The following is a 14,717-nucleotide window of genomic DNA, read 5'->3' as shown; positions in this document are numbered from 1 at the left end:
GAGGCATCTAGGAGCAGGACAGGCTCAGCTGGAGCTGGGACCACAATCATGGAGCAGGATCATAAGGTAGTGACAGTGTGGGGCCAGGGCCCGAAACAGAGCTGTGATCCACTCCCGGTACGCCCTTGCAACAGGCGCCAGTTCTGCAGGCAGGGGTATGCCAGGAACAAATTGCAGCTCTGCCCCAGGCCTCAGGCCCAGACCGTCACTGCCCCATGATCCCAACCCCAACCCGCCTGCTTGTCCTGCTCTTGGATGCCATTCCCACCTGCCCACAGTTCCATCTTAGCCACCCGGACAAGCACGCGGAGGCCCTGGGTCAGTCTCAGTGGAAAACTTGCTCACCTAATCTGTCCATCACCCTGGCAGTAGATGAAGGGTAGACAGGCTGGGGGCCCCAGAAATTGGGGCTGGGTCTGACAGCAGCTGGTGAAAGGAACTGGAACCAGGATTGCTGGGAAGCAGTTTTGCACTGCCCCAACCCCACTGTATGCCTGAGGGTGGCAGGACCAGCTGCATGTACCACAGCCTGGGTTGCCTCCCACATCTGGGTCGGGTGGAGACGAGGGACCCACCACAAGCTGGATGGAACCCCTTGGTGGGCTGGATCTGGGACATGGGCCATATTTTGTCCCCTGGTCTACTGTAACCCCCGGTCCTTCTCTGAAGTACTACAGTGTAGCCAGTCACCCCCAGTCCATATCTGTGCATGCAATTATTACATCTCAAGTGTAGGACTTTGCCCTTGTCCTTATTGAATTTCATCTGATCAATTTCAGACAATTTGTCCAGTTTATCCAGGACATTCTGGATCCTAATCCTACCCTCCAGAGTGTTGCAACTGTATTCCAACTTGGTATCCGCAAATTTGCTAAGTGTGTACTCAATCCCACTTTCAAATCATTAACAAATATGTTAAATAAGACCAGACCCAGGACAGACCCCTGAGGAATCCCATCCAATACCTTCTCCCAACTAGAGTTTGAGCCTTTTATGACTACTTGTTTTATGACTACTAGTTTATGTTTCCTTAGCTTGTTAAAGGAGATGGCATAGAAGACAGTGTCAAAAGCCTTGATAAAGTAAAAATATATCCACTGCTACCCACCCCCCCCCACTCCAAATCCACAGAGTCTGTCAATTTATCCTAGAAATCCAGCTGGTTAGAAATAAGTTGCTCTTGGTGAATCATGCTGGTTGTTCCTGATCACATTGTTTTCCTCTAGGTGCTTCACAATAAATTCCTTGAGCAATTGCTCCATGATTATTTTTCCAGGTGTTAAGGTCAGATTGGCTGGTCTATAATTCCCTGTTTCACTACATGTGCCTTCTTCCAGTGGTTTACATCTAGGAATAGTCATCTCCATGCTGACATGCTATTAGTAGTTTTCACACTGCAGCATATGAATGAAAATGAAAACTCAGGTAACAAAGTGTTTGTTCACAACAATCAGTTTCCTTTTTCATATTCGTTGAAAGGGCTTTGTAAACTTTGATCTATTGAGGATATCTGCCTGACTTCTGGAAATGAAAAAGCAAATGTTGCAACTCACAGGGTCATACTTTATAATTGAAACAGAATGTTCATAATCACATTTGTACAAATGAAGTAGATCGGGGCATCCAATTCATTTGGCCCCATGAGCTGGATTCAGACCATGGGGCTTCTTTTGTGCAAGATGATCCACCTCTGGCAGCAGGATGGTGGCTTCTTGAGACCCCTGCCCTGCCCCTGTGTTGGCATGGCTCCAGAACCAAGGGGGTGAACATCACTGTTGCTCAGCCCTCTTTTCCCTGCCATTGATTTTAATTGCCAATAGCCATCACAGCCTGACTCTGATGGCAGGCGAGGGGGTAGAGAGGTGAACACTGACAGTGTTCAGCTTCTGGGTTCCAAAACCATGCTAATGCAGAGACTCTAGCAGCTGCACTGACAGACCCCACGGGCTGCCAGTTGGACAGCCTTGATCTAGATGATATAGTGGGTTCACAGTCTCGTTTTTGCCTTTTTCAGTTCCACAAGCTCCGTGATTTGCACATGATATAAAATGAAATAAATCTTTTGCTCAAAAAGCAGTTGCCACATTTTCAAAGGTTAAGGATAAAAAGGTTGGTAAGATGGTTATGTATTTGCTTCTGATATTATTCCTGCAAAATATTACAGAAAAGAAGTATTAGTGAAAGACTTACCTCTGGATACTGGTAGACTGAGAGGTGTTTGGCAAGGTATATAATCTCCTGGCATCAGTTTCATTGACTGTAAATTGAGAATAATTCAATTACCCCACAAGCTTCATAGTTGGTTAATATTTATACATCATTTTGAACATACAAAGCACTCTGCATCTGCCTATTATTTCAATATACTGGGTTTTATCATTCATGTGTGTTTATCATTCATTGGGTTTTTTTATTAGAAAAAATGTGTTTGATGATAAAGTAATATTAACCAAAAATTCTTTCCCATTTACTGGGATTAATAAGCTTGCTGTAGATTATTTGACATATCAATGGTCCATTATTTGTTGTTTCAGTAATACAGCATGCTGCTTACTGAGCCATTATTGGCTACACTTTTTTTCTAGTTGATCACTTTCAACTATAGAATTCTTTTAATAGGTTCATAAATAAGAACTGATGAATTAAATATTTAACATGTGAACCTATCAGACCTTGAAAAAAGGATCTTCATAATTTAATTTAATTTTTTTAAAGGAAATTCTTTTTTTAAAAATAAATATAGTACTTATGCAAAATACCAGATTGCCCTCCCTGATGGCTAACATTTTCTATCTTCAACACAGAGCCTAAGGATTAGGAAAGAAGTTTCTCCACACTGATCCATGCCAAACACTTTGCTCATGCCCTTAAATTCTCTTTGCGGTTGAGACCATAGTACAGACTCCACATCCCTCCAGTTCTTGGCTACTATGCTAAGACAGTAAATAAGGTTACCAAATTCGGTGCTGACTTTTTCATGATGTGGACACTGGGCCACTAGCAAGTGCTTGAGCTCACATACATCTCGGTATACTGCCACAGAGGCTAATACCATTACTATCAACCACCAGTGACACATTTAAAAGGTTTTCTTTGCTTGCTGAGCAGTGTATTGCTCCATAGACCATAAATTATCACAAAAAAGTATTTAAAATCAAATTATTTTACCCTTACTAAGAAAGTGAAAGAATTTAGTAAGCTCAAATTTTCCTTTCCCCCTTGTTTTCAGATAAGTTGTACCCTATATCCGTTTGGAGGAGTCTAATCCTCATAACTGACATGCTTTTCATTATGTTTTACTATTACAATATTATTGTGTATTTGGATCTTGCAGGTTAAGACTGAATGGCAAAAGGGTGCCTGCTGTGCACTAGGCAGTGCTGTAAGACAGGAACTTACCCCGGTCACTGTCAGGACAAATGTAGCTACAGGAGCAAGAGAAAAAAATAGTGCCTTCTGTGAGTCTTGGTGTATGTTCACTTACGACCGTATACAAAGATTAGTGACTATTTTACCTGGGCCTTATGATGTGAACAGGTCTCAGATGAATTTGTAAAGAGAAAGGGAACTCTTGCTGTATAGTGGCAGTAAATAAATGGAAGAGTATCTGGGGTTCTTAAACAGCTGGGATGCAGGAATAATATGGGTAAATTTAAGAATCATATATGTCCAAACAAATCCAAAAACGAGAGCGAGCAAGAAACAAAGAGAAATAAGAAAGAAAAGCAGATAAAAAGTTTTGTACTGTTAGTATGTTGCTTATATGTTTTCTGTCTTTTCTATTCAGACTGTAACCTCCTCAAAGCATGACCTGCAACCTCTTCTGTTTTGCATAGCACCCAGTGTGATGGGATCCTGCAGTGATAACTAAATACAAATAATAGAAATGTTGATTTGTGTAGCGGCCACAGTGTGCTAGACATTTTACAGATACCTAAGAAATGCTTTTGGTATAGAGGATCTTACCACAGGCAAATAAAAGGATAGGGAATTAGTTTAATGAGAAGCAATGTTGCTGAGTTATGTGAAACATACACTTTTATAAATCTAACAATATTTGTTATATATTTTTAAAATGTATATTGGTATCAGCCCCAACAGAGGAGTAGGAGGAATTGCCTTTTACATGCAGTATGAAGTAGTAGAATCACAGGAAATCAGGGTTGGAAGGGACCTCAGGAGGTCATCCAATCGAACCCCTGCTCAAAGCAGGACCAGCCCCAATTGTATATAAAGTATTTTATTTTTATCAGTCCTTTAAAAAGTTAATTTAAGTAATTTATGTTTTATTGAATACACACACTTTTGTTATTTGCTATTTTCACTCTTAAAACTCTGAAGTATTGCTTTTTTTCATACCTGTTTATACTTAAATAAAATATGCGTACTGTAACTGGACATTTGTTGCCAGAGCTCCTTTATATTAGCAGAACTATTTTATTTTGCACAAGAAGTATATGAAATGTTTATTAAAATAATTGAAACTCAGGAATGAAAATGTTGGTGTCTCTATGTAGCTAATAAGATGTTCTTTCTTGCTGAATTCAAATAAATACTAATTCATTGCCAGAGCACTGTTAGACTCAAATAGTTTACTTTACTTAGTTAGTTAGTTAGTTTGTTTCATTAATGCCATCAATAGTGACAGGGCTAATTTGGGGTATTTAAAATAGAACTGTGATGGTAGGAATGTCAAGTGTAAGGAAATATAACAATATCTTATCCTGACACTCCCAAGTTTCAGCCCCCGCTAATCAAACAGTTTCATGGCATGTGTTGATGCCATTGAAGGTGTAGTTTGCTTTCAGAGTACAGGATTTCCTCTGTAAAAGGGCAACTGGTCATTTTAAGTTTAAAAGTCATAGTGCTGCATAAACCGTGTGAAAATGTGGGGAAGTGGACTATGATCAAGGAACCTGAAAGGAGGAAAATGTCTCTAAACCTTTTAAACATCACATAAAAAAGATATAATAAAATATTTTATCCTAGGTACACATTCTTTTAGGATTGAACATTTCTATATTATTTTTTGTCTGATCATAGTTATGAAGAGAAACAGGGTGTTTTACATAAGACTGGATATTTTTATTTGTTTGTTTTTCCCCTAAATACCCCCGTCCTCCGTTCTACATCTGTCTGTTGAAAAAGCACAGGAGGATATGCTGTGTCAGGAGAACCCACCTAGAGGGCCCCCTTGACGCTAGCACATCCTCTGTCAGGCAGCATTCACTGCAGCCTGGAGCAGATTCTGCTGCAGAGTAATAGTGCCACAGAGTCTGCAAGTGTCCTGAGCTGCTACTGAACTGGAGAGCAAAGGCAGAGTATGAAAGGATACAAGAATTTCAAAGGGTATGTTGGAAATTCTTGTCAGGAGAAAGAAAGCAAGAGCCTGTTGCCTGCATTGCTTTAAAATGTACGAGGTCTGTATAGCTTTGGCTTAAGAATCTTCCCAAGGATGTTGTCAGAGCCTCAGGAGTAATAACTACTATTTGGGAGCTGAATTGGGGGAAAAAGGACAGCAAAGAAAAAATTCTTAGATAACATATGACTTAAAGCTTTGATTTTTTTGGGCAAAATATGAAACCATGCACATTATTTTTATATTCAGTATTACATCAAATTAGAACTAGACTCTGCAGTGAAAGAATCAATAGCTTAGTCATTTTACTCAAAGGGAGCAGACAGACAGCCTTATTATGGGGTTAGACAGCAAAAAATGAATTTGATCATGACGGTACCTTGTACTCATGATGGTGTCTAATTGCAGTCTTGTCCTGTGGAGCAGAAGAAGCGTACTTCCTCTTTTCTTTCTAAGATGAAGAAAATAAATCTAGAGAATTAAATATAAAAAAGAAGTTTGTTCTTGTTGTGCATGCTAATTAACCACCATTCTATTCCCTGGGCTTGGAATAAAGGAAAATTACATTAAAGTGACCACTGATGAATATGTGTCTAAGAAAGAAGAAAAAGCAATATTCATTTCTACAGGACAACATGGCAAAACAATCTGAAGTAATACATTTTCCACCAAACACTGAGTTAACCTGGATGACAAGAAACTATCTTTTGACTAACCTTTTCCCACTGTCCAAAATGCTGGATATGAAGATGCTTTAATTTATACTAAAACCACTTGGATTTTATCGAGGCAAACCTTTGGCATAATTTAGGATAAGCAGTTATCTTATCTTGATTAGTTTAATATATATTTTTTTAAGTAAGTAGTAAGGTATAACTGGATGGACATGTATCTAGAAAACCTTGTGAAGTCTTTCTTCAGATCTCGGCGATGCTAATTTTTGTGGAGTACAGATAATTTTTGCAACAACCCTTGGTGATAACTGCTTATGCAGTCGTTCTGGAATGCATCTATGAATACCATAACAGATAAAGCTATCTGACAAGGAAAACACTAATGTTGGAAGATCTGTGAACATGATGCACGTGAATAATTTCCCCTTTAGGAGGCATTCATGGATATGGTGAGTAATCAGTACACATTACAGATTGTCAAACTCAGAATGCTTGTTTGCAAAATACTGTGGCAACTACCAGATACTGGCTTTTCCAGTGTTAGGAGGACTAACTAGATTATCAGTAAAATAGAAATGTTACAAAGAGGATATTAATGATATAATACAAGTTTGTCTCCCCTGTGCCACTACATAGCAGAGGAGTCAAACAGGAGAATTTATTTTTCATGGCTATGCTCTATTATTCAAAGAAGAACCTTTTGAGAAATGGAAATGTTTCTGAACATTACTTAAAGGAAAAACTACAGACCTGTTTTCCCATGTAATATTGACTTGTCTAGCCTTTACTATTTATTTTTAATTCAGTTAACCTAACAACAAGAATAAATGGTCACTCATATTTTAAATATATTTTAGAAAGATTACTGACTTGTGTGCTAGGAATTTTAATCTGGTTGTTTGGAAGACAGTCACACTGAATTGAAATCCCTTAATTATCATTAAAACATCTGTTTAATTATAAACCTAGACACATCTATAGTTCTTGGCCAGTGAGCAACCTTTCCCTACAACTTTACAATACAGTAAGCTTTACTTGTTTCTGGTTATTTTTTTTAGTGATGTAGCTTCATGTCATGCTGCATGTGTTGGTATTTATGACTGCATGCTTAAACTAGCTGAGTATTATTCAAAGTTAGGTCATAGCCAGTTTTATGAAAGAACTTTTCTCTTGAATACCGCTTGGGTATATTTTACTACTTTTAAAGGTACCACAAGCAAGTATATTATGGAAGCCCAGTAGTCATAGTTTGTATTCTATTGAATGATCTGCATGTGTTTGTTTACATATGGAATTAATCTGAGGAAGTATAGGAGAAAACTTTCCTTGAAATATATTCTAGCTAATATCTTGAGTGGAATGGAAAATATTATTTTCCTCATTACATTTCCAAGTTGTACTTAACAATATAGTACTGTTAATGCCTCATAGGCTTAGCACAAATGTCAGCTGAGTGTCAACTGTCAGAGGTTCCTGGCTATCCAGGTCATAGCTGATCACAATGATGCATCTATAAGAGCCTGTCATGCTGTGAAAGGCTGTGAATTTATTACTAATAACTTTGAATTAATATAATTGTAATATGAATTTATTCCTTTAATGTAACCATCCTGTTTCCTGTCACATTTATCTGCTAGCTTCCCATGTGCCAATCTTAAGCTAAGTGATATCCCTCTGAAATTCCCATATGGTTCACTTCAGATTAGTTATCACCAAGAAATTCCAATATAAACATTAGTAATAAGCTTTATCCTTTTCACGGATTATTTTACAGTGCCTTGTAAATTTTACTGCAGTTCATGCCTAGGAAAGCCATTTCCATTGTCTTCTAAGAATATGGCCTTTCTTTTTAATAACTTGGAGAAGTCATTTTGAGAATTTTTGACCACTTCAGGTTTGTTGTTTTTTTCAGGACTCTGCTTAGTACTTGCTAAAATCTGTTATTGTGCTTTTGGTCAAACCAAATATGCTTTGTTTATGTGCTTGTTTTCTCTCGTAAGCAGTTGCTTGTTTTCTCTCTGGACCCCTTCCTAACCTTTCTGGTATCTGCATCAGAATATGAAAACATTCTCTAGAAAGTACTGTAGTTGTGGCTTTATTTTACGTGCAGAAATATATAGACTTTCACTTGTTTTACATTCATTTCATTATCTGATTGTAAATTATATCATGTAAACATTTAGAGGGTACAAGTTCATTGACCTTTATTTGGAATTAAAATGCTTTAATACAGTGTTGTTCAACTACACACTCAGAGAACCAGACAAATTTGCTTATTCATGCTACACTAGAGCTATTAGGAACATTTCTGAATGTTAGGTTTTTAGAGTTGCTGGTCTTCATTTTTTTTTAGTTGTAGAAGTACACATCCATAAATTTATGTACTTGCTGTCTGACATGGCAACCTTCTTTATATTTTGTGTTTATACATTTAATTGGCTACAAAAAGAGTGCTCTATGTTTATTCCCACCTTGTGCTGCTTTGAGACATCCATTAAAAAGATGGTTATGAAGTTAGAGGAAGAGCTTTTTGTGTGTGACCCAGTTAGTTTTGTGTTTGTTTAATAGTTCTGCCAGATGATGTTTCTTGACTTTACTGACTGTTGTTTTGCAACAGTGATGCGACACATTATCAGTATTTAGTGATCATCATCATATTGAGTACATATTTATTTTTTAAATCAGGAGTGCTAAACCTTCAGCTTGTGGGCCATATGCAGCCTACAGAGCCATTGCATCTGGCCTGTGGGGCTCCCCACAGGTCAGAACATGTGGCAGTGGGGGAGCAGTGGCCATGAATATGGACACCCTTTCCACCCAAACCCCAAGCCCTGTGTACCCAAGTGGAGCCAGACCTCACCCCCTTCTTCATGCAGGGCTGGGTTTGGGCCAGGCCATGCACTGTTCCCCTCTGCAAGGCTGGGCCACACACCCCTTTCCCTTATAGGGAAGCATGGGTGACTGCTGCCGTCTTAGTTGGGAGGGGATGTGCCCCCCCCCCCCCAGCAACCAGTCAGCAACCAGCGGGGGACACTGACCGGGGGGGTGGTCCCTGGTGGCCAATCGCAAGGCAGCTGATCATCGCAGCCACTTCTGGGAACACAACGGTGCTCCACTCCCCGGCAGTTCTTGCGGGGGGAGGAACTGGTGCTTCTGCCTGCCCCCCCCCGCCCCTCACCTAAGTGGGGAGCACAGCCAGTCAGGGTGTGTACTGGTGCTCTCAGGGAGTGCCCATGCATCCCCGTGCACCTCCTACACGTCGCCACTGCAGGGAAGGACTGGGCTGAACCATGCTTCCTTTGCCCTGTGAGGCAAGGCCAGCCCTCCTTCCCCACCACAGGGCTGGCCATGACACCTTTTCTCTAGCAGGATGGATTGGGGCCAGGTCAAGTCCCCTCTCCCACTGTGCAGGGCTGGGTCACATCCCACTCCCCCTTCCATTACTGTGGGACCAGGCTGCCTGTCTCACCCCTGTGGCTGGATGGTGGCTACTACACTGGACCCAGCTTGCCAGGAAAAAACCTTGAGCCCCACTTTTTTAAACCACTAGTTTTAAATGTAAAAGCTCATATTCAGATTCAGTTATAATAAATATCTATGCCTGAGTGACACTAATTACTTACTCTACCCTCTACCTTTAAATGGCATTTCTTTTTCTGTCTCTGATGTAGAATAGAACATAGGAGGCACCTCTGCTTTTGAATTTTAGATTAATTCAGTTTAATTTCTTGTGTAGGCCAAGGCTTTTAATTATTTTTGTGAGCCAGGGGCTAAGGTACATGCTTTTCTGCTTGCCTTTGGGGATTTATGGGAAAAAAATCAATCATTTCCATCACCAGCAAGAACCAGCTGTATGTGCTGGGTTTGAACTTTAACACACAAATTTATTCTGAAATATGAATGTCAGTGCCTGAATCTTACTGGTAATGTTGATATTAAGAATAATTTTGGGAAACCACTTGTATTATTATATACAATAATTTCTATGATTCTATAAACAATGGTTTATCAACCTATATTATAATATGTTCCTTGCCTGAGAAAATAACATCAATGTTTTAGGTAGGGAGAGCAAAACTATGAAGAGACTTCTATGTGAGTATACAGATTTTGAATGTGATATGGTAAGAAATAGGAAGCCAATAGAAGTATTCCAAAGATGGTGTTAAGTGATATGCTTGGAGGAGTGAGAGGATTTTAGTAACAACTTAGAGTGGAGAGAGGCAAAGTGCTGGAAGGCCAGGAGGAGGAGGTTATAATGACTAAGACAAGTGGCATTCTGAGGAGTGAGGATAGAATTAGTCCAGGAAATAGTGAGAAACTGGACCCTTTTAGAACTGATTACGATATAACACAATGATGTCAGTACAGAAAGTGTGGTACATAGTAGGCATGTGAACAACATGAATTCTGTTGCCTTTCAGATGCAAAATGACTTTAGCTATGTTTGCAGATAGATTGTTACATAGCTTTCTTTTCCATTACACTTTTTCTACCTTTCTGATGCCAAACCAAATATAGATAAGTATGGTATTTGCTCTAACTGGGCAAACAAGTACTGCATACCTTTTCCTATTTTTGTCATAGAAAAATAGAGGGAGCTGAAGAACATATATAAAGTTTGAGTATTTATGTCCTTAAAACTGGAAAGATATGCAATTTATACAAGTACACTCACTTTTTTTCTAGCTTGATTGGTCATAGATCATCCTTCTTTCTTTGGTAAATAAAAGGATAAAAAATTAGTTTGACGAGAAGCAATGTTGCTGAGTTATATGAAACACTTGTATTAACAAAACTGGTTAAAGTAAATTTTTAACGTATAATGGTGTAAAACCCCAACAGAGGTGTAGGGGGCCTTTGACATGCAGTATAAAATGTATTTATTATATTGGGTATATTATTTCTATTGAGATTCTTATAGAAAATGAAAGCCAAATTGGATAGCAAGTCACTGGGTAAAGAACTAGAGAAAATAACAACAACAATGTTCTTTCTTTTGAGTCTGTTCAAATATTTACTTTATTTGATCATTACTATACTAGGTACATCAATTAGTGTAAAATAATGTAGATTAAAGGTTCCATGTATGACCCTTTCCTTAGACTAATTTGAAACAAAGCACCTTTCGGAAAAAGATCTTATTAAATATTTCCATGAATATTAAGTTTTTAATAGCTTATGGTTCTCCTAATAATCTCCTAAAATTGTTATACTGATACTCATATATACGTGTGCTACAAACCAAGTAGTTTGTTTCTGATTAGTTTTTTTTATCAGTGTAAAGATCTATCGCATCATGAGAATGGAGTTACCAGAGCAGTGGTTCTCAATAGGCATCTCTTGGAAAATGCCAGCTCTTAGCTTTCCCTCATAGGTTTCTCTCATTTTTTTGAATGCAGAAGTATAATAAAATAATTTTTCTTTTTCAAAGAACTTGGAAAGAACACAATGGGTCAGAATGGTTTTTAATACTATGAATTCCTATTTTAAATCTCTGGGTTTATCTTATGAATCTTGTCTATGGGTTTGCACACCTAGCAGTACTAATGCATGACACATTTAAAAGGATCTCAGGGCATCCCAGGGTGCCATGACACCCTGGTTGAGAATCATTGTTAAACTGTTATCTCTTGTTTTGATAGAAAACTGAAAGAAAATAAAAATCCTGAACTTAGCAACTATAACACACAAGAAAATGATTTTACAAGCTTTGGGTTTGATGCTGTCAGGTGGTGAATGACTTTAGCTGCCTTTAGTAGTTACTGGCATTGTGCAGAAAGTGGTCACCCCCCACCAGAATGAGGCCTGGATTGATACTGTAAATTAAATTGGAAGCTTTAATCTAGGAACATGAACTCACACATTTTTTCCCTCTACTTTAATTTATGAATGTGTTGCTCTTTTTATAATAAGAGAACAATCTTCTGCCTGACTTTCTTTTTTTCATGATTGTATTACATTAATTTCTAAACATATAATTTCAGGCCCTTAATATATTGACAACAGATGAACCCTTTCCTGTTGATGAGGAGCTGGATTTGAAATGTCTACAAATCAAGTGACTGACTCCTTATAATGACATATTTTGCTGGGGCCAAATATGGGGGGTTTTTTTGTAATTTTCTTTTACTAGGAGGTTTTGATAATGCTGGGAAATAGGAAAGGTCGCCTTATTCTCAGATTTCTGTCACTGAATAGTAGTGCTAGTGTGCTTCAGGCATTGTTTAAGTTTCTTACACAAATGGCATCTAAATCATTCAGTGTAACTGAAGAGAGAGAAATAGTTTGATTAAGGCCTAAGAGGGTATACCCCCACTCTTTCACTATTGACGAATAATTATATATTAGTAATACTTCACTCTTTCATACTGCCTTTGTTGTGAAGAGCTTAGTGCACCAGAATACTAACTACTTAAGTCTCCCAATTCTCATGGGGGAATATATAGTGGTAGCATCACCCACTGTGGACTTGTTCAGCTCATAACTAATATCTGGCAAAGAGAATAACTCATATGAAAGACTTGCAGTAACCAGATATGTCATACTGGTTGCTTAGACCACTAAGCCTCTACCCACCCCGTAAATTACTGCAAAACTCTTTGGTTTTGTATCTTTGGAAAACAGCATGTCCGTTAAGAGGAGAACGATCTAAAAAGGAAAGTTAGTTTTTCATTTAAGGCCTTGGGTTTTGGACTCAGGAAATATGAATTCAGATATGGGCCATACCACAAACCAAAGGTTCTTTCAAACATGGGGATGGCTTTTATGTCTCAAACTCATTAGTAAAATGAGGATCCAAGCTCTTTTTCAATGCTTTGCAATGTTTATTTGGATTTTAAGTGCTTTGAAGCAGGGACTTTCTCTAACTGTCTACATGAATAGTGGACTAGCATGGGCACCTTGGGACAATATAGTGCAGTTCTTCATAAACCACACTGGGGATATGACAGTTTCAGAAACAACCTGATGGTAAGACTGTCACTGTTGGAATATCCCTATAACTTTGTTGCAACAGCTTAAATTTGGGAGGGTTTCATTCAAATATGAACCACCTTCACTTCTTTGATGATGATTAAAATGATTGCATACTGATGGAGGTAGGGTAGCAGGAAACTTGCGCATGCTAACATTGCTACGTAGTAGTCATAGGTTGGAGTTAAATTATTTTTGAAAGGACTGAATAAACATGCAGAGTTTCCATATTTTTCTAAAATTCACAAACTATATATGGTCCAAATGTACACCTTCCTATTTGAGTTTTGGCTTTATTAGTAGTGAGACAACAACAACAGAAATTAAACTTGAACCCACTTTCTCCATAAGCTCACCTGTTTCTGAACCTTCTCTATAGAGCTTTTTTAGTCCTAGCCTTTTGATGCCTCTACTAGCAGAAACACTTCTGCCTGTTCTATTTTTACGGGAACTAAAACAGTGCATCTGCCATTTGAAATCCAGCTGTAAAATCACAGAGATTTTAAAATATTGTTTTACCAGCAACAACAACAACAACAATAAAAGGGCAGAGCTTTAATGCTTCCCATAACTAATTTTATATGATTAAATTTAGGTTATATTTTGTCATTCATTATTAAGGCATGTTGGAAACTGGTTTGCAAGATTGTCACCTTATTTAAAACATCTTGGGCTTAGTAAAATGGTTTTGCTTAGTTTCACTTACCGTATTTACTTAAATATAGGAAGACGTTTTTCCTCCGCAGTTGCATAGGCAAAGAAGCCCCTTGTCTTATATTTGCATACAAAGAAATTTCATTAAATACATTGCTTATCACTAAATTGCTGCTGAAAGCAACATGTGCTCTGTAATGGAAACCAACTGTGAAGTTGATTAAATGTAGCCAACACTGAGCCTGACTGTAGAACAAATGGCCCATATCGGGCAAACATTCTGATGAGGACCTACCAAAAGGATAGGCTATTGAAACCCATCCAAATAAGATCAGTGGTAGTGCCCATTGTGCACAGTCCCCCTTACCATTAACTCTTTTCCAAATCATGGTAAGCCACTTCACTGAATACATTTTACCTCCTCTTCATTTCCATAGCTGAGCTATGCTTTTCTTTCTCATTTCCAAGGATTCCTGTTTCCTCACCAACCTTAAATTTCTGCAAACTTCACTAAACACAGCCCAGAATCATAGAACATTTGGGTTAGGAGGGACTCCAGGAGGTCATCTAGGCCAACCCCAAATATAGGATGAGGTTTATATATTTACTCAAATATAGGATGAGGTTTTCCCTCCCCAATAGCATAGGAAAAAAGCCCTTTGTCTTATATTTACATACAAGGAAATTTCATTATTACATTGTTTATCACTAAATTGCTGCTGGAAACCATTATGTATACATACTTTTTAGGTAGTTCAGTGCATTGAGATCCACCTACCATTCCAGTACATTAAGAGAAAAGTCCGAATCCTATGGCATGTTAAGTACTGGAAAGTTAGAATGATACTGTCTTGGAATTTAGCTCCTAGGATGCCTGTAAATGTGCAGGGAGGCTGCTCTGACCCGCTGTAATTATAGCACGTTGGAGCAGCATGTTGATTAGCGTACTCCAGTAGCTTCTGTGTCTCATTTATCATCATCCCTGTGCTTCAGAATAGCAGTGGGGGCACTTTAACTGAAGCTCACTGAACAAATTTTAGTTAAAGCATCTCTGC

At 38.4% G+C, this 14,717-nt stretch overlaps 1 protein-coding gene across 3 annotated transcripts in view; it reads left to right on the top strand.

Annotated features, from left to right (window-relative positions):
• PDE4D (phosphodiesterase 4D) overlaps positions 1–14,717 on the top strand; it is a 1,130,464-nt gene that overhangs the window by 601,982 nt on the left and 513,765 nt on the right. The window contains exon 1 of one of the 3 annotated variants that reach the window (XM_019532109.1): positions 5,255–6,482. The exons of the other annotated variants lie outside the window; for them this stretch is intronic. Coding sequence (XP_019387654.1) covers positions 6,436–6,482 — 47 coding nt within the window. The 5' untranslated portion in view covers positions 5,255–6,435. Of the gene's footprint in view, positions 1–5,254; positions 6,483–14,717 lie in introns of those variants that run through there. 3 annotated transcript variants of the gene reach the window in all.

The sequence above is a fragment of the Crocodylus porosus genome, unplaced genomic scaffold (assembly GCF_001723895.1).
Source record: "Crocodylus porosus isolate Cpor-Errol unplaced genomic scaffold, CroPor_comp1, whole genome shotgun sequence".
Lineage (NCBI taxonomy): Eukaryota > Metazoa > Chordata > Crocodylia > Crocodylidae > Crocodylus > Crocodylus porosus.
This window is presented reverse-complemented; position numbering and strand designations above follow the sequence as displayed.